Raw genomic sequence first — 22,186 nt, forward strand, 5'->3', positions numbered from 1 at the left:
GTCATCGTTTTTCCATTTAATTCATTAATTCGGCTTTCAGCAAACAGAGTCGAGAACAATTGAGTGCAAGTTTAATAATAGAACCAATGGCTAGCTGAGTATGATTGTAGCCTGCCATTTAGTTAAGAGAACATATCTGATGCACATAATCTGTATAGAAGTTAGCTCTTTATTAGTATTAATAATGTAGGACCCCTCTCGTAATGCTTCTTGTGTCCAAGCAAGCTCTCATGTTTCTTAGTTGACCGTAAGTTAACTGCTCGCTTCTCCTCTTCTCATATCTCTCTTCCACTTCAACGTTTAGTGAGCTTACAAGAACCTCGGATTTTTTTAAAAAAAAACAAGAGTAAAATAATTTTTGGCCTTCCAAAGCAGGACAAGAACACAAATCTCCTAAAAAAATTTATAGATAAAAAGGAGCATTCCGAGTTTAAAACAAAATAACGTATCCGATTCACCATATATCCAGGGTATGTGTACAACGGACTGGCGTACACACGAACGAGTGATTTAACAATTTTTATCGGCAGAACGAGCTTCAAAAAACCTATCCGTATCCCTTAAACAAGGGATGGTCCTCGAGTCATTTACTGGCGCAAAAAGGCCCCCGCGCACGAGTCATTTTTGAACAACCTTAGGGTCTGGCACTTTAAGGATGCCAGCATCAACCAGCGGCTGCAACTCAGGTTTTGCAAGATCCTTGACCTCCGTACTTGGCGACTCCAGGAAACTCGCAACCACCTTCGAACTGCAGCCAGACGTCCAAAAAATAATTTGCTATCAGGGAGAGATCCTATAACAGCATGTAATCTATGCAGGTGCGGAATATGATGAATCGTTACAAGTTCACAATCAACAATAGAAAAAGGGTTAAAGAAGCCATAACTACACAAACATGCCACAGATGCAAGAGTTTTGGAAGCACGAGTACATGGCGACATGGCATCATATTGAGAAGTAAAGCATAGTACCTGTGTCCTTCAGCCCATATCTTGCACTTCCCCTGAAGAGCCTTTCTCCAGAGAGTGACTGCAAACGCTGGGCAATCGATTACCATTCTTCTGATTACACGGCTGGAAAAGAAGTTTTCAAATGCATGTTCCGTATCTTCAGTCTTCGGTTGGGCCGCATCAGACGCTATTGCATCGTGCAACATGTGGATCCTATCGGTGAGGCCATCCAGAACGTTGTCTTTACCACCAACAGCCATCTTCATGTTTCAAAATAGCACCACGCCATTCAAGTCAGGATAGTCGTGAAATTTTTACAAATGATAACAAGAAAAAGGAACTATATATGTCTGTATGGAGCATTATGTACATAGTTATTCTTCTCATCGACTCAACACTTCAAGAAACTAGGAACATACAAATTTATATATGTTAGATAGAGAATCAATAGCCAAATAAACATAACGGTCCACAAAATTCATTTTTCGATCCAATTTTTCTACTTAAATATAACTTTAATTTGGAATGGACTATGGTCATTATTAGAAAAAAAATGGTTATCTTTCAAAACCAATGCTACAAGGAATTTTGGCCTTCTACATTAAAATTACAAGGCATGAACAATGAGCAATTGTCATTATTGAGTAAAAAACGGTTACTATACAAATCGATGTTGTAAGGAATAGCTTTGGTGGAAAATTACGACAAAAAGGTTTACGCCATACTAAGGACAAATTGAATATAGAGGCCATGATGGAAAAAAGAGTTGCACATGGAAAAAAAACTAAAACAGTAAAGGGCAGGTGTCTCATCTCCATGGATCCATAGATAACAGCAGATTACCTCATACAATACTTCTTTGCCAAAATTTGTTCGAAGTAATTCTCCAACATTTTCAATGCATGACTGAACGAGAGCCTACAAACAAATTAAAAATATATATTAGGAGGACAATCCAATCGTTTAACTGCATGAGATGCTTATAAGGAGGATACTATGTTTTTGTTTACTCCAGGTGCTTGAAGTGTACTACTAGCAAGTTAGTTGAGCTTATTTAAGAATCCGTTTGTATTGTTGGGACTAACTTTTATAAGGGCATGCTTAATGTAGTATTCTCTCTTTAAGCACTAATGCTTTAAGCATCTTGCATTATATGTGCCCTAAGCTCAGAGCCAGATTGCAAACAGGTGTGAATATAACCTCCAATATATCAATATCCATCCACAACATATTTCATATTTCAAGTACATAGAAAATAGAATTCCATCAAGATAAGTACAACCACAAAAAGATGGGCCAAGGCACAGAAATATAATCAGAATCAATGGTAACATCAGAAACAGAAGGGCAATAACCTATCTTATTTCAAAGGATACATAATAGTCAGTACGCAGACAAAAAGGGTGGGTACACAAGAAATCCTGCACGTGACCTACTACTCCACAGATTTATCTCCCACTTAATTTGCTTCCTTTCTATATCCATGGCTGTTCACACAAAACATTGTGCATTGAGATTAGCAGCCTGGAACTAGAGTTTCTGTGATTAAACTATATCTACCCATGTTGCAAGAATTAGCACGCTCTTAAAAGAGTGATATGGGCCACTTTTATAAAATAGGAACGGGCATCACCTCGGCAAGCTCACTTTTTATCAACAGTTCATGTCGCCTTTGTAATGGATCCTTCTTGCTCTCAAACACAATTTGCTTGCCTTCTAAGCCATTGGGATCTTGAGCAGTCACATCATCTAATTTATTTTCTGTTATAACTCCTATAGCACTCTCTGATGTCTCAACCTGAACCAAAAACATCAACTATTTAGGATGTCTTTCTCTATAGAATACTTGTAGATAAAAGAGTAGCTAACTTACCTCTGTTGAACTAAGAGAAGGCACATTGTAGTTCAGACAAGCTAGATCATTCGGAGAAAGATAGCGTGAGCAAAAAGGGTGAAGTAGTTGCAGCAATGGCCGTCTCCCATTCTGTTTCAGCAAGTAGATCAATTAGTAACAGTCTTAAGTGCACAAGTATACAAAAAAAAATAGACTATTCAAACAAGGGAAACTATTACCTTGTCAAAAATGAGCTGCTTTAAATGTTTTACCAGCTCTTGAATGACAATCTACCAGGCCAAAGATAAACTGTTAGTATCGCCCATTTCTTACTGCTTGCAACAAGAGGAATGATTCTCACAGAAAGCAAACAGTACGTGCTAACCAACCTTATTAACAAGCTTTGTGTCATCAACAATAGAAATAATGCAGATAAGAAACTGGATAAGAAAGTGATGTGTTAGCAGAGGACTGAGGGTAAATCGAATCCATTCACAAGAACTTGAATCTTGTCTAGAAAAGGGAGAAATGCAACAGGTAACAATATTACCAATTTAAGAGCCAAAATAATTGTAAATAAATACAGTCATTACTCACAAGACATCCAAAATCACTTAGAGCAAGCTTCATAATGTGGCCCTTCAAACTTTTAATAATCTTCTTCCTGTCCTGAAATACATTCTCGCGCCCACTTAGTCTTGTTAATGAAGACAGTACATGCAGTAGAAAATAAATTCACAATAAGGACTACTCGGTACGGTGTAGTGCATAATTCAATTTGCAAAGATATACAAGCACCACAAAATTTACAAAACTAAAGCAACACTGAATAAAACACCAGTGGATAGTAGCGGAGAACGTGTTTGACCTGAAGTTAAAATATAATAACTTGTGCAGATATACCTTTGCACTGCCATACTTGACGCAACTAATTCCTAGTTTTAATCCTTCCCTTGTCTGCATGATCCGAACAATAAGTGGCTCTTTCGACCTTTTCTTCTTAGCTTTTGCTTTCTTTGGTAGTTCTGGAGCGTTTGTAGGTTCATCTCCATCTATGATTAATGCCCCTTGAGTAAGAAGGGGGATAAGTTGACAAATAGCATCCGAGGCTGAGGTCTACCAAAGACATAGGTTACAATGTGATAAATTGAATACTTAGTTCACAGCAGAGGGCAGGTACAATAAACATTGCACAACACAGGATACAATCCGATTACCTTATCTGCAATTGTAAAGTACTCCAATATGGCCGTGTGCACTATTAAGTACTCAACAGTACCTTTCTCCAAGATTTTATCAATCACAATAGTCATATGAAGCAGGACAGATGATATCTGCAACCCAAGCTTGGAAATTGTATCTATCAAACTGGAAAAGTAATTGAACATTAGGATTTGCCACAAATAAAAATCCATTGTATCTAGAGAAATATCTCTCGTACGGATAACCAAAGTCACAGTGATTTCCCCTATAATTCTAACACAGGGGAAAACTGTAAAAGACATGCTTAGCTCTAGCCTATTACGACTGTTCATAAGATGTTCAGAAAGAATAAATAGCAAAGGAAACTTCTAAAATACATGACCAGGATTCAAGGTTTTATATTGTACGAACCAGGAGGAACTTTGCACAGTCAGATCCTTGAATAGCTGAAGTTCAGGGGAGTACAGTTCAACTAACAATTGCCTTTTCTGACGTTGTGTTCCTCGCTGAAATGCATAATCAACGACTGCAAAAAAGAACATATATTGATGAGACCTTGATTTATTTCTATTGTTACTTATAGGAACATGTGCATCCAAGTGGCATGCAAACATTTACTTTGGCAGTTCTCTACACACATGAGAAAAGAAAATGGGGAGTTTTGAACACACACCTGCAGCTCCAATAGTATGATGAAGAAGGTTGGCAACACGACCATGAAGGGAAGATATGAAACTGGCAAACTGTTTTTTAGAGGCTGCAACCACAAATAGCATCATGTTAATGCAGCTAAGGGTCGTATCAAACTATCATGTAACATTCTAACATAGCAACATGACCACACATGATCTGATCTGTATATAAAGCTGTACGAAATGTACCGAGTTCTATAAGCTTCTTTACAAGAAAAACGGCATATTTCTTGCAAGAAAGGGTAAGCAAATGTGGCTGTAGAACATCAAAGATAGCATCCCTCTCTGACTCCGAGCACCACTTTACACATGTCTGCCAAACGACAGTGAGCAACTGATCATCAAAAGCCAGGACACAGGCAACATAACAAAAAACGCAGCAGATTGACAAATACTGTGTGTGCTAAGCTTACTTGAAGAACACGTGCAGTAACATGTGATGTGGCAATGTCCAAATATTTCCCATCCATTTTATGGATAGCCTGACTTACTGCCCTGGAATGGTGACAATTATGTCAATGTATGAATGCAAACATAAAGATACAAGACTGACCCTATTGCTTACTTGGACCTCTCCTCTTTGCTCACATCGTGACATCTCATCTTTTCCCACAATTTCGTTAGTTCCTGGCCAGTATTCAGGGTCAAACAGAGCAAACAAGCATTGAATTTAGCAACCTGACGAGTTTACTGTCACCACAAACATCAGTCAAGGTTGAAGAACTTGTTGGTGTTGATGATCTTAGTGGAGGCAACACCCAAATTCAAAATCGAAAAAGGCAAAAATCAGGCTTGGATAGTAGAGCACATAATAGCAATCATCAAAAGAACCGTTCAATAAGTAAGTAGTGCAAGCAAAACCTAGTTGCAGAAACTGGCTCTCTGGACATATGACTACATACAGGCTGATGTGTTTAACATAAACTCTGTCCACATCGGACCGATCCATCATAGTGCAAGTCAGGATGCAGCTTGTCAGCAAAAGTATTACAACAAGAATCTTAATTTATAATATGACCTGAACATAGGTGGTGCAAGCCCCAAACTGGAACATATGGTGCGGAAAAACAGCACTGAAGTACCTTCTCAAGGCTGTAATGCTGCCTCCTCTTCATCTTCCTGGCCTCCGACATTTCCTGGCACAGTCCAGCCCGTCCGTCAACCTAAGCTCGGGGACATACAAAGGCGCTTCGGAGCACAAACGAGCAATTAAGAGATACCTTGGCCGCGAGGCGCTTCTCCTTGGGGGTAACCGGGGTCTTCTTCCTCGCGACAACTTCGCCGGCGCCGCCATGGGCCGTGTAGCCGCCGGCGGCCGAGTGGCTCTTCCGCTTCGCTCCGTCCCCGCCTCCCTTGACTTGCTTCCGAGGCTTTGCCTTCCCTTCCGCGTGCTCGCGCTTGCGCTTCTTCGCTCCCTGGAGACCGCCGCCTGCCATCGCGCGCGCCCCTCGTTGCTCCGCTCTGGCGACGCAGGAGGACGATGAAAGGGTTTCCCACCAGACCCGACATGCCCTATCTAGGGTTTATGCGAGCTCGCCCGCCCGTGGGCTGGTACTGGGCCTAATCAGCGGTACGCTATTCGGTTTCGGGCCGTGGCGCCTGCAGACGCGTCCAGGCCCACCAACCGAGAGGCCCACCGCCGGGTCCACGACGCTTCCAGCAGCTTCGCGCGGGCCCAGCCCAGCTGGACGGTCAAAGCGCGCGAGGGGCAGTTCCGTCAATTCGTCGAGGGCGGGGAAATTTAGGGTTTTCCCGCGGCGGACAGCGCGGGCCTGCACTCCTGCCGCCAGCCCCGGCCCGCACTGGATCGGCTGGCACGGTGCGAACAGCGGACAGCGGCGGACGTTTCCCGGGACGCTGTTGCGTGCGCCGAGCCGCGCCTCCTCTTTTTGGGTCGTAGTGTCGGTCCGGGCCGGATCTGGTGCGGCGCGGCCGCGCGTGGTCGCCCGTGTGGCTGGCCGCATCGAAAGTTGCACTGGTGAGGAACCTGGGCTTGGGAGAGTATGGAGCAGAAGTGCCGCCGCCACCCTCTGGTAGCTGGGGCCAGGTATGGCTATTGCCTAGTAGACTGTAGACCTGTGGCTTTACTTGGAACACCAGAACTGATTGCGTGGTTTGAACAGATTGCCCGAGCTGGAGCTGAAGCTGCTGCTGCTCAGCCGTGGCGCACACACAAACATTCAGCCCAAAATTTCGCTCCACGGATTTCCGTTTTCCCTCCACGGCCGCGCCCCTCTTTCCCTCCTCCATTTTTGAGATCAAACCCTCGGACAGCGCCCCTTTTTCTTCTCTCCCCACCCCCTCTCACCCCCAACCCACCCCACTCCACTCCACCCGCGCACAACAGATCGCACGCCTCGGTTCCCTCCACTCGACGCTTCTCCCGCTCCTAACCCCTAGTACCTTCGCTCGCTCTGCCGCCCCCGCCGACGACGCGCCAGATCCGCGCAGCAGTGGTGTCCTCCGCGGCGGATCGAGCTCCCGATCCGCGCAGTGGGAGTGGCGGCGAGCGCAGGAGCGCTCGGCCGGGGGTTCCGCGAGGCTGGAGACGGAGGAGGAAGGGAGCGGTAGTTCCGCGGTGGTAGATCCGCCGGTCCTGTCGCCGGAGATGGACTCATCCGTCGAGAAGGTGAGCTCCGATCCGCGGTCTCTTCTCCCGATCTGTGCCCCGATGATTGGTTGGTGCGGGTCTTAATTAGCCGCGGCTGCTTGTTTCCGTCCTGTGTCGCAGCAGGGGAGCGTGGCGCTGGATCCGGACGAGCGCGCGCCGGCGTCCGGCGAAACCAAGGCCTGCACCGAGTGCCACACCACCAAGACCCCGCTCTGGCGCGGGGGGCCCTGCGGACCCATGGTGAGCAGCGCAGTCCCGATCTCGCTCCCCGGAACCCTAGCGCGGCTCCGGGTGCCCTTTTCGTCCCCGATCTGTGCCGTCCTGCTCTAACCAGCTCCCGATCTGTGACCGCAGTCGCTGTGCAACGCGTGCGGGATCCGGTACCGGAAGAAGAGACGGGAGGCCATGGGCCTCGAGTCCAGCAGCAAGGCCGCCACCGCCGGCGGCAGCGAGCACCAGCAGCAGCAGCGGAAGAAGAAGGCCACCGCGGCGGCGGCCGCCGCCTCCTCCAAGCGGGAGCGGGAGCGTGAGCGGGAGCGGAACAAGGAGGCGGACGAGGTCACCGTGGAGCTCCGCGCGGTGGGGTTCGGCAAGGAGGTGGTGCTGAAGCAGCGGCGGCGGATGCGGCGGAGGCGCCGCCTGGGCGAGGAGGAGCGCGCGGCCATCCTGCTCATGGCGCTCTCCTCCGGCGTCGTGTACGCCTGACTTGGCTAGCAACCGCGCCGGCCCCCGAGACGCCGCGCCCAAAGGCGGCGAAAGGAGAGGAGGGCCCGATTCGCTGGACGTGCGGCATGATCTGAGCCCCAGACAGATCCGTCCGTCTGGATCTATGCTAAGTTTTCCCGGCTAAGTAGTAGCTCGTCGGTTCGAACAAGGCGAGTTAATAATCCGTGTCCGCGCTAGGCTAGCAGCTCTGTTCCTCTCTCCCCCTCCCGTTGCTTGCTGTGTTCTTGCCACCGCCTCCTCTAGTTGTAATCCTGCCGCTAGTAGTGTGCTAGTAGTAGCTGTCCTGCTGTAACCTTCTCTTGCAATGTAAGGAGAGATTATATGGTTGGTCATTCTTGCAATCCTAACGCTAGTCCTGTGCTCTTGCTGGATCTGGGCGTGCTTTTGGTGGAGATGCCCGGGTGCTTTCCAGCTACCAGCACAGCGCGCTCTCGAATCGCGTCAATCTGATTCGAACTTGCTTGGTTTTCGAAAGTTGAAGCCTTCAACCTCGCGGATCTGGGCACGCGAAATGGTCAGCGGCAGGCCAGCATTGGGCAAGCACGCACGCACCCAGCCGCGGCGAGTCGGTGGCTGTTTCCTGAAAGGGAAGTCGCGTTCCAAACACTCGCGGCAGCTTTGCAATCACCTGTTGCTTCTCTCGTCGTCGTCTTTATTTTACCATAGCTGGAGAAGCCGGCCCTGACTGAAGTGGTGGGTGCCGGAAAGTTCCAGAAGGATTTTTCCTCTTCCGGCAAGGGAGGGATTGCATCATTCCGCGCTCTCCCGGTCCCGGCCGCCATGTTTGTTCCTTTGTCCTGGCCAGGTCATTCGATTCGATGGAAACAGACGATGATGGCCCGGTCCGCGGGGGTCTTGTGATCCTGGTTGTTTGTTGGGGCTGTTCTTGTTGATTGATGATGATGATGATGGTGATGATTCTTGCCCATGGTCTGGGTTTCCCTCCTGTGTTGTGTCCGCCCCCAAACAGCGGCCGGCCGGTCGATCGACATCGACAGCGACGGCGCTGGTGGTGCGTGCGATGACGACATCCATGGTAAGCATCGTGGCGCTCGTTTCGGGAAGCGAAGCGAAGCAAAGCCACGCCCACGGCTGCTTGCTTTCGTTCGTTCGTCCGTCCTTTGGATGCTACTACTGATGGTTGGGTTGATGTCACGCGCACACGCACGCACGAAATCACGCAATCACGCCGACGGAAAGGACGGAGGCGAGGACTGGACTGTGCTGTGGCAGGCGGACACATGGCTGCAGGGTGCCGCCGCGTGGCACGGCTGGGGCAGTCATGGCATGGGCGAACTCTGCCCCTCCCATGCTCCGTCCATGATCCATGGCCGTGCCGTGCTGTGCGGTGGCTCCATTCTCCAACAGGCCACAGCTACCACGTTCCGCCTGTGCTGTGGGGCTCCGTCTCACGCAGCTACCACGACCCTCCCGGTTCTGCCACCATGGGTGTCACTGTCAGCACTGCTGACGGTCACACAACACTAGACAAATGCACTACTACGCCCATGTGATTGTGAAGGCCCAAGAGGAGCGCAAGGCCTGCCAGAATCAGGATGTGTTTGTACCAAAAAATTTAGAATCGGGTATAACAACAGTATAGATTCTTAAAAAAATCTACGTATTTCTCTAGTTCAATTCAGCATCATCTTCTATTTTAGATTTTCTATATTCTTGTCATCCATATTACATGTTGTCATTCTCTTAAAAAATCTATAGTTGACAAATGTTTTAACCAAACAAATTTCAGTTTCTTCTCAATCGTCACCTCACAACATCTTTCTCACAACTTGTAGCTAGAATCAAATTTTCAAAAAAATACAGCTAAACCAAACAAACACTCGGCTATGAAGTACATTGTGTGTGTGTGGTGGATAGAGTTGGAAATTAAGTTTGAGGCGGGTGAGCCGAGCCGAGCTAGTTTTTTTTGGACTTATTACTACAGTGAGCTAAGCCGAGCTAGATCGCGAGCTATGCCAATTGAACGAAATTAATCAATCTATAGAATAATGATAGATATTGTATCATTCTGTAGATACCCCGGTGGCCCTCCGTTGCCTCCAAACTCTAACCCCCTCAGCATCCCCCCTAGCCGGTCTGAATGGTGTGTACTCGCCTCCAGCGAGCAGCTCCGACCTCGCCGAGCATGCCAGCGCCCTCTCCAACTCGGAGCGAAAGTGTCGGGTGAATTCTGAGCTCCCCCCAACGTATTTTACGATGCAGATCCGGTAGCATCTTCCCCAACCTTCCTCCCCTCCTTCAACCTCATGTCTAAAACGCTTGATGCTTTGATGTGACGTTTCCTTAAAAGCTTCCAAAGTGTTGTTCACCCACACTCTATTGTCGTCGAGCAGACAACATCGTCTAATTCTCACTAGATCACCTCTCCCCTCACTACTCTCCCAAGTTTGTTAGCGACATGTTAAATTTCTTGTTGTTCATCACAAAACGCTTTAGTCGTCTTTGGTTCCCTGTGTTTTGGAAAATCAAGCCTCGCCCTCATCCTCGTCTGGAAGACACCATGGCAATCGCCTGGAGGTTGAAGAAACTCTAGAATGTGCCATATTCTAACGCATGAATGGAAAATCTAGACGAGCCACTCTGGCGTAGAATGTTGTTGCTTCTCTCCCGTCACACCTGTGCATGGCTCGAAAAACTTGAAAGTCGCCTAGAGGGGGTGAATAGGCGAAACCTGAAATTTATAAACTTAAACTTGCACTAGGGCCGGGGTTAGCGTTAGAATTAAATCGGGGTTCAAAAGATGGTTATCCTTGCTTGAAGTTGCTCAATCAATGCGAATGTTGTTTGGGAGCAAACTCAAATCAATATGAACAAGGGAACTGAAAGGGAAATAAGCTTACACCTTTTCCTATATGAATTTTGGTGGTTGAATTGCCCAACACAAATTAATTGGACTAACTAGTTTGCTCTAGATTATGAGTTATGCAGGTGCCAAAGATTCACAACAAACCAATAAAAGACCAAGAAAGGGTTTAAACAAAAAGAGCAAAAGATAACCCAAAGGCAGCCCTGGTCTGACGCACCGGACTGTCCGGTGTGCCACCGGACAGTGTCCGGTGCACCAGGGAACCCAACTCCGAACTTGCCACCTTCGGGAATTCTGGAAGCCACTCCGCTATAATTCACCGGACTGTCCGGTGTAGCACTGGACTGTCCGGTGTGCCAGCGGAGTAACGGCTATTCCGCGCCAACGATCGTCTGCAACGCTACAGTGAAACGTTATAGTGCGCGACTGCGCGCGCAGAGTCAGAGCAGGCGTCAGAAGGCACACCAGATAGTGAACAGGACCTGTCCGGTGCACCATCGGACTGTTCGGTGGCCCAGTTGTCAGAAGCTCCAACGGTCAGAATCCAACGGCCTGGTGACGTGCCTGGCACATCGGATAGTGTCCGGTGGCGCACCGGACTGTCCGGTGCGCCATACGACAGAAGCCCTCACCAACGGTTCTTTTGGTGGTTAGGGCTATAAATACCCCCAACCACCACACTTCAATGCATCCAAGTTTCATCCATTTGCATTCAATACAAGAGTTCTAGACTTCATTCCAAGACACAAACAAGAGATCAAATCCTCTCCCAAGTCCAAAGTTCATTCCAATCAAATAGTGACTAGAGAGAGTGACATTTGTGTTCCTTTGAGTTCTTGCGCTTTGATTGCTTTTCTTCTTTCTTTCTTTCTTGTTTCTAACTCAATTGTAATCAAGGCAAGAGACACCAATTGTGTGGTGGTCCTTGTGGGGACTTAGTGTCCCGATTGATTGAGAAGAGAAGCTCACTCGGTCTAGGTGACCGTTTGAGAGAGGGAAATGGTTGAAAGAGACCTGGTCTTTGTGACCACCTCAACGGGGAGTAGGTTTGCAAGAACCGAACCTCGATAAAATAAATCACTGCGTCTCACTCTTTATTTGCTTGTGATTTGTTTTCGCCCTCTCTCTTTCGGACTCGTTTATAATTCTAACGCTAACCCCGGCTTGTAGTTGTGCTTAAGTTTATAATTTTCAGATTCCGCCTATTCACCCCCCCCTCTAGGCAACTTTCAGGAACCTATTGAGAGAGGAAAACAAATCAAGTGAAGATCAACAAGTGAACACGGTGATTTGTTGTACCGAGGTTCGGTTCCAAACAACCTAGTCTCCGTTGAGGAGACCACAAAGGCCGAGTCTATTCCAACCCTTTCCCTCTCTCAAACGCCCACTTAGACCGAGTGAGCCTTTTACTTAATCACACGGATCACTAAGACCCTGCAAGGACCACCACACACTTAGGTGTCTCTTGCTTCGCTTATAAAGCACTTGAGAATAAGGATGGGAAAAGAAAAGGCCAATCCAAGCAACAAGAGCAACAAAAGAACACAAAACACCCTCTTTCAAGTCCCTAGTGGAATTGAGTTGATTTGGAGGCTTGGAGAGGATTTGATCTATTGAATGTGTCTTGGAGTGAAGTCTTTTGCTCTTGCAATGAATGGGATGTTCAGAATACTTGGATGACAATGAATGAGGTGGTTGGGGGGTATTTATAGCTCCAACCACTTCCTAGCCATTGGCAAAGGCTGCTGGCGATGGGCGCACCGGACAGTCCGGTGCGCGCCACGTCAGCGCGTCCGTTAGGGTTCGGAGCAGTTGACCGTCGAAGGCGTTTGTCTTTTTACTGCACCGGACAGTCCGATGCCACGCCGGACAGCCCGGTGACCTCTGACTTCTGTCGCGGCACTGTTCTGCGTTGTAGCGTTCTGCAGTCGACCGTTGGCGCGCAGGGAGTCGTTGCTCCGCTGGCTCACTGGACAGTCCGGTGGCATACCAGACAGTCCGGTGAATTATAGCGGAGCGCGCCTCTGAAATCCCGAGAGTGGCCTGTTCGAGGGGCGCCTGACCACTGTCCGGTGCGCCAAAAATCAGCACACTCTAAGTCTTGCTCCAATCTTTGATTGAGTCCCTAACTGAATTTCTTTCTTGGTTTGTGTTGAACCTTATGAACCCGAGAAAAATGATATCTAGACAAACTAGTTAGTCCATGTAGTTTGTGTTGTACATCAATCACCAAAATTGATTATAGGAAATGGTTAACCCAATTTCCCTTTCAATCCCCCCCTTTTTGGTGATTGATACCAACACAAACCAAAGCAAATATGAAGTGTAGACATGTAACTAGTTTGCAATTGAGATAAATGTGCATATGTTACTTAGAATTATACCAATTGAAAGATTTTAAACATATGACTAAGAATGAATGGATTGTTTTTTCCTTATTTAACATTTTGGACCACATTTTCATCACTTATTTTTTTGCAAACCTTTAGAAAAAATCCTTTCAAAATCTTTTGCAAATAGTCAAAGGTATAGGAATGTAATTGCAAGAAGCATTTTTAAGATTTGAAATTCCTCCCCCTATTTCAAATGCTTCTCCTTTAACTAAATAAAAGCTCCCTTTGAATGAATTCTCCCCTTATCTTTCAAGAGGGTTTTGAAATAGATACTAAGTGAAATTATCCCAATTGAAATTTGTCATACTAATGTGAAGTTTTGAAGCTACCCATTTGAAGAACAATTTTGAAATACCAAATGAGATACCAATTGAAAATTCACTTCACATACCAATTGAAAATTCATTTTGAAGCTATCTCAAATACCAATTGAAATACTTATTTGTGAAATTTTGAAATGGTGGTGGTGCGGTCCTTTTGCTTTGAGCTAATATTTTCTCCCCCTTTGGCATTAATCGTCAAAAATGGAGAATTTGAGAGCCCTTTTGCATTTTCTCCCCCTTTGGGGCCTAATACTTTCTCCCCATTGGTAAAGAAAATATGAGTGAAGGGTGATACCAATGAGAGTTATATGAGTAACGACAAAGAGTAGATGATACCGTCAGAGTTGGAGTGGAAGCCTTGGCTTTGCCGAAAACTCCATTTCTCTTTCAATCTAAGACTAATTATAGAGAATACACTTGAAAACACATTAGTCTTAGCCTTGGCACAAGAAGAATAAGAAATATGCATTTGCACCAAATGAAAGAGACATGATCAAAGGTATATACATGAGCTATGTATGCAATGTTTCAACCAAAGTTTCGAGAATCAAGTATATTTAGCTCATTCATAAGTTTGCTAAACATTTTCTCATCTAGTGGCTTGGTAAAGATATCGGCTAATTGGTTGTGGGTGCTAACATAAGCAATTTCGATATCCCCTTTTGTTGGTGATCTCTCAGAAAGTGATACCGGATGTCTATGTGTTTAGTGCGGCTGTGTTCAACGGGATTATCCGCCATGCGGATTGCACTTTCATTATCACATATGAGAGGGACTTTGCTTAATTTGTAGCCATAGTCCCTAAGGGTTTGCCTCATCCAAAGTAATTGCGCACAACAATGACCTGCGGCAATGTACTCGACTTCGGCGGTGGAAAGAGCTACGGAGTTTTGTTTCTTTGAAGCCCATGACACCAGGGATCTTCCCAAAAACTGACAAGTCCTCGATGTGCTCTTTCTACCATTTTTACATCCGGTATAATCGACATCGGAATACCCAATTAGATCAAAGGTAGATCCCTTGGGGTACCGAAGTCCAAACTTAGGAGTGTAAACTAAATATCTCATGATTTTTTTCACGGGCCTAAGGTGAACTTCCTTAGGATTTGCCTAGAACCTTGCACACGTGCATACAGAAAGCATAATATCCGGTCAAGATGCACATAAGTAAAGTAAAGATCCTATCATCGATCGGTGTACCTTTTGAGCTACGGATTTACCTCCCGTGTCGAGGTCGAGATGTCCATTGGTTCCCATGGGTGTCTTGATGGGTTTGCCATTCTTCATCCCAAACTTCTTAAGTATGTCCTGAATGTACTTAGTTTGGCTGATGAAGGTGCCCTCTTAGAGTTGCTTGATTTGAAATCCAAGGAAATACTTAAACTCCCCCATCATAGACATCTCGAGTTTCTGTATCATGATCCTACTAAACTCTTCACAAGTTGACTTGTTAGTAGACCCAAATATAATATCATCAACATAAATTTGGCATATAAACAAGTCCTTTGCAACAGATTTAGTGAAGAGAGTAGGATCGGCCTTTTCGACTTTGAAGCCATTAGTGATAAGAAAGTCTCGCAGGCATTCATACTGAAAGGGAAATAGGGTCAAACCTTTTCCTAAAAGATTTTGGTGGTTGAATTGCCCAACACAAATTATTGGACTAACTAGTTTGCACTAGAATATATGTTCAACAGGTGTCAAAGGTTCACAACAAACCAATACAAAGTTATAAGAAAGGGTTCAAATGAAAGGAGCAATGAAAACCGAAGGTTGCCCTGGTCTGGCGCACCGGACTGTCCGGTGTGCCACCGGACAGTGTCCGGTGCACAAGGGTGGATCAACTCCAACTTGCTAGCTTTGGGTTTCTGAAAATGCCCTCCGCTATAATTCACTGGACTATCCGGTGTAGCACCAGACTGTTCGGTGTGCCAAGCGGAGCAACGGCTACAGCGCCAACAGTCGTCTACAAAAGGTGAACAATGAGCTACAGTGCGCGGACTACGCGCGCAGAAGTCAGAGCAGGCGCAGATGGCACACCGGACAGTACCGGACTGTCCGGTGGCCCCACATGTCAGAGCTCCAACGGTCGGACCCTAACGGTTGGGTGACGTGGCTGGCGCACCGGACTGTGTCTGGTGGCGCACCGGACTGTCCGGTGCGCCCTTCGACAGCAGCCTTCCCCAACGGCCACTTTGGTGGTTGGGGCTATAAATACCCCCCAACCACCACACTTCAAGGCATCCAAGATTTCAGCCAACACATTCAATACAAGAGCTAGTGCATTCAATACAAGACACAATTAGAGTGAATCAAAATCTCTCCAAGTCCCAATTCCACTCAAAGCAATAGTGACTAGAAGAGAGAGTTTTGACGTGTTCTTTTGAGCTCTTGCGCTTGGATCGCTTTTCTTCTTCCCCATTTCTTGTTTCTAAGATCTTTGCAATCAAAGCAAGAGACACCAATTGTGTGGTGGTCCTTGTAGGGACTAAGTGTCCCAATTAATTGAGAAGAGAAGCTCACTCGGTCTAAGTGATCGTTTGAGAGAGGGAAAGGGTTGAAAGAGACCCGGTCTTTGTGACCGCCTCAATGGGGAGTAGGTTTGCAACAACCGATCCTCGGTAAAATAAATCACTGTGTCATCCACCTTATTTGCTTGTGATTTGTTTTTCGCCCTCTCTTTCGGACTCGATTATATTTCTAACGCTAACCCCAGCTTGTAGTTGTGCTCAATCTTTATAAATTTCAGATTTGCCTATTCACCCCCCTCTAGGCGACTTTCAATTGGTATCAGAGCCCGGTACTTTATTAGAGCCTAACCGCTCGAAGTGATGTCGGGAGCTCACGCCAAGAAGGAGATGGTGACTGGCGAGAATCCCGCCACAAGCCACGGGAAAGCTCCATTGGGAGAGTCCGGCAACAAGAAGAGGGAGGAATCACCTCCCCGCGTCAAGTCACACCGGAGTGGCGACAAGAAGAAGAAGATGAAGAAAGTGGTCTACTATGAGACCGAGTCTTCGTCGCCATCCACCTTCGGCTCCGACACGCCGTCCGTCACTTCTAAGCGCCATGAGCGCAAGAAGTTTAGTAAGATCCCCTTACGATACCCTCGCATTTCCAAACGCACCCCTTTACTTTCCGTCCCACTAGGCAAACCACCGGTTTTTTACGGTGAAGATTATTGTATGTGGAGTGATAAAATGAGGCACCATCTAACCTCACTCCATGCTAGCATTTGGGACATTGTTGAGTTTGGTGCGCAGGAACCATCCGTAGGGGATGAAGGCTATGACTCGGATGAGGTAGCCCAAATCCGGCACTTCAACTCCTAAGCCACTACTATACTCCTCGCCTCTCTAAGTCGAGAGGAGTATAATAAGGTGCAAGGGTTGAAAAGTGCCAAAGAAATTTGGGACGTGCTCAAGACCGTGCACGAAGGAGACGAGGTGACCAAGATCACCAAGAGGGAAACAATCGAGGGGGAGCTCGGTCGCTTCATGCTCAACCAAGGGGAGGAGCCACAAGCTATGTACAACCGGCTCAAGACCTTGGTGAACCAAGTGCGCAACCTTGGGAGCACAAAATGGGATGACCATGAAATGGTCAAGGTTATTCTAAGATCACTCGTTTTTCTTAATCCTAAATAAGTTCAATTAATTCGTGGTGATCCTAGATACAAGCTAATGTCTCCCGAGGAGGTTATAGGAAAATTTGTGAGCTTTGAATTGATGATCAAAGGCTCCAACAAAATCATCGAGCAAGGCGCCTCCTCCACACCCGAGGTGCAACCTGTCGCATTCAAGGCGACAGAGGAGAAGAAAGAAGAGTCTACATTAAGTAGACTCCCATCGACGCCTCCAAGCTCGACAACGAGGAGATGACGCTCATCATCAAGAGCTTCCACCAAATCCTCAAGCAAAGGAGGGGGAAGGATTACAAACCCCGCTCCAAGAAGGTTTGCTACAAATGTGGTAAGCCCGAACACTTTATAGCAAAATGTCCTATTTCTAGTGACAGTGACAGGGGCGACGACAAGAGAGGGAAGAAGAAGGAGAAGAAGAGATACTACAAGAAGAAGGGCGGCGATGCCCATGTTTGCCGGGAGTGGGACTCTGATGAGAGCTCCACCGACTCCTCCTCTAACGAGGACGTCGCAAACATCGCCGTCGACAAGGGTCTCCTCTTCCCCAACGTCGGCCACAAGTGCCTCATGACAAAGGACGGCAAAAGAAGGTAAAATCTAGAGCCTCCACTAAATATGCAACATATAGTGATGAGGATAACTCTAGTGATGATGAAGATAATTTACTTGCCCTTTTTGCCAACCTAAACATGCAACAAAAGGAAAAATTAAATGAATTGATAGGTGCTATTCATGAGAAGGATGAACTCTTGGATAGCCAAGAGGACTTCCTTATTAAGGAGAACAAAAGGCATGTTAAGGTTAAAAATGCTTATGCTCAGGAAGTAGAGAAGTGTGAAAAATTGACTAGTGAGCTAAGCACTTGCCATGATATTATCTCAAACCTTAGAAATGAAAATGCAAAATTAATTGCTAAGGTTGAGAAGTTAGATGTTTGTGATGATTCAATTGTTAGTCTTAGAAATGATAATTCTAGTTTGATTACTAAGATTGACAAGTTGAATGCATCTCTCTCTAGCCTTAAAATTGAGAATGAAAAATTAATTGCTAAGGCTAAAGATTTAGATGTTTGCAATATTTCTATTTCCAATCTTAGATATGAAAATGCTATTTTACATGCTAAGATTGATGAACTAAATGTTTGCAAACCCTCTACATCTACTGTTGAGCATGTTACTATTTGCACTAGATGTATAGACATTAATATTGATGCTATCCATGATCACCTAGCTTTAATTAAACAACAAAATGATCACATAGCTCAACTTAGTGCTAAAATAAATGAGCATGACTTAGAAAATGAAAAATTTAAATTTGCTAGAAGCATGCTTTATAGTGGAAGACGCCCAGGCATTAAGGATGGCATTGGCTTCCAACAGGGAGGCAATGTCAAGCTCAATGCCCCTAAAAGATTGTCTAATTTTGTTAAGGGCAAGACTCCCATGCCTCAGGATAACAAGGGCTATATTTTATATCCTGCTGGTTATCCTGAGGATAAGATTAGGAGAATTCATGCTAAGAAGTTTCATTCTGTTTCTCACCATGCTTTTATTTATAAGAATGAGGCTTCTACCTCTAGGCGTTGTACCCATGTTAAAATGCCTAAAAAGAAATCTCCTTTTGCATCAAATGATCATAACATTTCATTTAAGACTTTTGATGCTTCATATGTTTTAACTAACAAATCAGGCAAAGTAGTTGCCAAATATGTTGGGGCCAAACACAAGGGCTCAAAGACTTGTGTTTGGGTACCTAAGGTGCTTGTCTCTAATGTCAAAGGACCCAAGACTGTTTGGGTACCTAAGAACAAGGCCTAAACTTGTTTTGTAGGTTTATGCATCCGGGTGCTCAAGTTGGATCATTGATAGCGGGTGCACAAATCATATGCCTGGGAAGAAAAGGATGTTCTCCTCCTATGAGAAAAACCATGATCCCCAAAGAGCTATCACATTCGGGGATGGAAATCAAGGTTTGGTCAAAGGACTTGGTAAAATTGCTATATCTCCTGACCATTCTATTTCAAATGTTTTTCTTGTAGATTCTTTAGACTACAATTTGCTTTCTGTTTCTCAACTATGCAAAATGGGCTACAATTGTCTTTTTACGGATATAGGTGTTACTGTCTTTAGAAGAAGTGATGATTCAGTAGCATTTAAGAGAGTGTTAGAGGGTCAGCTATACTTAGTTGATTTTAATAGAGCTGAACTCGACACTTGCTTAATTGCTAAGACTAACAAGGGTTGGCTCTGGCATCGCCGACTTGCCCACGTTGGGATGAAGAATCTTCATAAGCTTCTAAAGGGAGAGCACATTTTGGGACTAACAAATGTTCATTTTGATAAAGACAGGGTTTGTAGCGCATGTCAAGCAGGGAAGCAAGTTGGTGTTCATCATCCACACAAGAACATCATGACGGTTGACAGGCCACTTGAGCTACTCCACATGGATCTATTCGGCCCGATTGCTTACATAAGCATCGGCGGGAGTAAGTACTGTCTAGTTATTATGGATGATTATTCTCGCTTCACTTGGGTGTTCTTTTTGCAGGAAAAATCACAAACCCAAGAGACCTTAAAGGGATTCTTGAGACGGGCTCAAAATGAGTTCGGATTGAGAATCAAAAAGATAAGAAGCGACAACGGGACGGAGTTCAAGAACTCTCAAATTGAAGGCTTTCTTAAGGACGAGGGCATCAAGCATGAGTTATCTTCTCCCTACACACCACAACAAAATGGTGTAGTGGAGAGGAAGAGTATAACTCTACTCGACATGGCGAGGACCATGCTTCATGAGTACAAGACTTCAGACCGATTTTGGGCGGAAGCAATCAACACCGCTTGCTACGACATCAACCGTCTCTACCTTCACTGAATCCTCAAGAAGACATCATATGAACTCCTCACCGGTAAAAATCCCAATGTTTCATATTTTAGAGTCTTTGGTAGCAAATGTTTTATTCTTGTTAAAAGAGGTAGAAAATCTAAATTTTCTCCTAAGGCTGTAGAAGGCTTTTTACTTGGTTATGACTCAAACTCAAGGGCATATAGAGTCTTTAACAAGTCCACTGGACTAGTTGAAGTTTCTTGTGACATTGTGTTTGATGAGACTAATGGCTCTCAAGTAGAGCAAGTTGATCTTGATGAGCTAGATGATGAAGAGGCCCCATGCGTCGTGCTAAGGAACATGTCTATTGGGGATGTGTGTCCTAAGGAATCCGAAGAGCCTCCACAAGCACAAGATCAACCATCTTTCTCCAAGCAAACATCTCCACCAACTCAAGATGAGGATCAAGCTCAAGATGATGAAAATGAAGATCAAGAGGAGCCACCTCAAGAGGAGGACAATGATCAAGGGGGAGATGCTATTGATCAAGACAAGGAAGATGATGAGGATCCAAGACCGCCACACCCAAGAGTCCACCAAGCAATACAACGAGATCACCCTGTGAACACCATCCTCGGTGATATTCATAAGGGGGTAACCACTCGATCTCGTGTTGCTCATTTTTGTGAACATTACTCTTTTGTGTCTTCTATTGAGCCATACAGGGTGGAAGACGCATTAAGGGATTCGGATTGGGTGTTGGCAATGCAAGAGGAACTCAACAACTTCACGAGGGATGAGGTATGACATTTAGTTCCACGTCCTAATCAAAATGTTGTAGGAACCAAGTGGGTCTTCTGCAACAAGCAAGATGAGCATGGTGTGGTGACAAGAAACAAATCCTGACTTGTGGCCAAGGGATATTCACAAGTCGAAGGTTTAGATTTCGGTGAAACCTATGCACCCATAGCTAGGCTTGAATCAATTCGAATATTACTTGCATATGTTGCTTACCATGGCTTCAAGCTTTATCAAATGGACGTGAAGAGTGCCTCCCTTAATGGACCGATCAAGGAGGAGGTCTATGTTGAGCAACCTCCCAGCTTTGAAGATATTGAGTACCCTAATCATGTCTATAAACTCTCTAAGGCGCTTTATGGGCTTAAGCAAGCCCCAAGAGCATGGTATGAATGCCTAAGAGATTTCCTTATCGCTAATGGCTTCAAAGTCAGAAAAGCCGATCCTACTCTCTTTACTAAAACTATTGCAAATGATTTGTTTGTATGCCAAATTTATGTTGATGATATCATATTTGGGTCTACTAACAAATCTACTTGTGAAGAGTTTAGTAGGATCATGGTTCAAAAATTCGAGATGTCTATGATGGGGGAGTTGAAGTATTTCCTAGGATTTCAAGTGAAGCAACTCCAAGAGGGCACCTTCATTAGCCAAACGAAGTACATTCAAGACATACTCACCAAGTTTGGGATGAAGGATGCCAAGCCCATCAAGACACCCATGGGAACCAATGTGCATCTTGACCTCGACACGGGAGGTAAATCCGTAGATCAAAAGGTATACCGGTCGATGATAGGATCTTTACTCTATTTATGTGCACGATTTGAAGCACTTTATGGACGAAAGTGTAGAACACCACTTTATTGGAATCGGACCGGAGAAAGTCAAGTATTTGGTCCAGAAATTCTCCAAGAAGCAGAAAAGCAAGTACAGATTATCGGAGAGAATTTGAAGATAGCACAGTCGAGACAGAAAAGCTATGATGACAATAGAAGAAGAGAGTTGATATTTGAAATAGGAGACTTCATATACCCTAAAGTTTCACCGATGAGAGGCATGAAAAGATTTAAGGTTAAGGGTAAACTATCTCCTCGCTACACTGGCCCATTCAAGATTTTGGAAAGAAAAGGTGAAGTAGCATACCAGTTAGAGCTACCCGATAGTTTGTCAGATGTGCATGACATATTTCTTGTGTCACAACTTAAGAAATGCTTAAGAGTACCGGAGAAACAATTACCTATGGAAGAACTCAATGTTAAGGAAGATTTGACTTATTCAGAGTACCCTTTCAGAATTTTGGAAACATCTCACAGAATTACACGGAGTGAAGTTATCAACATGTGTAAAGTTCAGTGGAGTCACCA

General features: G+C 45.4%; 2 protein-coding genes across 4 annotated transcripts; one reads left to right on the top strand and one right to left on the bottom strand.

Annotated features, from left to right (window-relative positions):
- Positions 1 to 381: 381 nt before the first annotated feature.
- LOC100191998 (uncharacterized) lies at positions 382 to 6,196 on the bottom strand. Of its 2 annotated transcripts, none has more exons than XM_035967090.1 (17): positions 5,900 to 6,191; positions 5,762 to 5,815; positions 5,245 to 5,306; positions 5,093 to 5,174; positions 4,869 to 4,992; positions 4,661 to 4,744; positions 4,399 to 4,513; positions 4,002 to 4,152; positions 3,653 to 3,900; positions 3,382 to 3,481; positions 3,174 to 3,224; positions 3,024 to 3,074; positions 2,824 to 2,934; positions 2,584 to 2,748; positions 1,794 to 1,868; positions 972 to 1,210; positions 382 to 748 (listed from the first exon to the last, which is right to left on the bottom strand). In XM_035967090.1, the coding sequence occupies exons 1-17, from the start codon at positions 6,113 to 6,115 to the stop codon at positions 619 to 621; spliced, it is 2,058 nt and encodes a 685-aa protein (XP_035822983.1). In that variant the 5' UTR covers positions 6,116 to 6,191; the 3' UTR covers positions 382 to 618. The 2 variants fall into 2 exon arrangements, with proteins under 2 accessions (XP_035822983.1, NP_001130894.1); NM_001137422.1 differs by having other exon boundaries at positions 433 to 748; positions 3,382 to 3,453; positions 3,688 to 3,900; positions 5,900 to 6,196.
- Positions 6,197 to 6,821: 625 nt separating this feature from the next.
- On the top strand, positions 6,822 to 8,363 carry LOC100276694 (uncharacterized). 2 transcript variants are annotated; one of them, XM_035965612.1, is made up of 3 exons: positions 6,822 to 7,308; positions 7,411 to 7,530; positions 7,645 to 8,363. In XM_035965612.1, exons 1-3 carry the CDS (start codon positions 7,288 to 7,290, stop codon positions 7,993 to 7,995), a joined length of 492 nt encoding a protein of 163 aa, XP_035821505.1. In that variant the 5' UTR covers positions 6,822 to 7,287; the 3' UTR covers positions 7,996 to 8,363. The 2 variants fall into 2 exon arrangements, with proteins under 2 accessions (XP_035821505.1, NP_001360997.1); NM_001374068.1 differs by having other exon boundaries at positions 7,044 to 7,308; positions 7,414 to 7,530; positions 7,645 to 8,348.
- The last annotated feature ends 13,823 nt before the right edge of the window (positions 8,364 to 22,186 follow it).

The sequence above is a fragment of the Zea mays genome, chromosome 1 (genome assembly GCF_902167145.1).
Source record: "Zea mays cultivar B73 chromosome 1, Zm-B73-REFERENCE-NAM-5.0, whole genome shotgun sequence".
Taxonomy (NCBI): Eukaryota; Viridiplantae; Streptophyta; class Magnoliopsida; order Poales; family Poaceae; genus Zea; species Zea mays.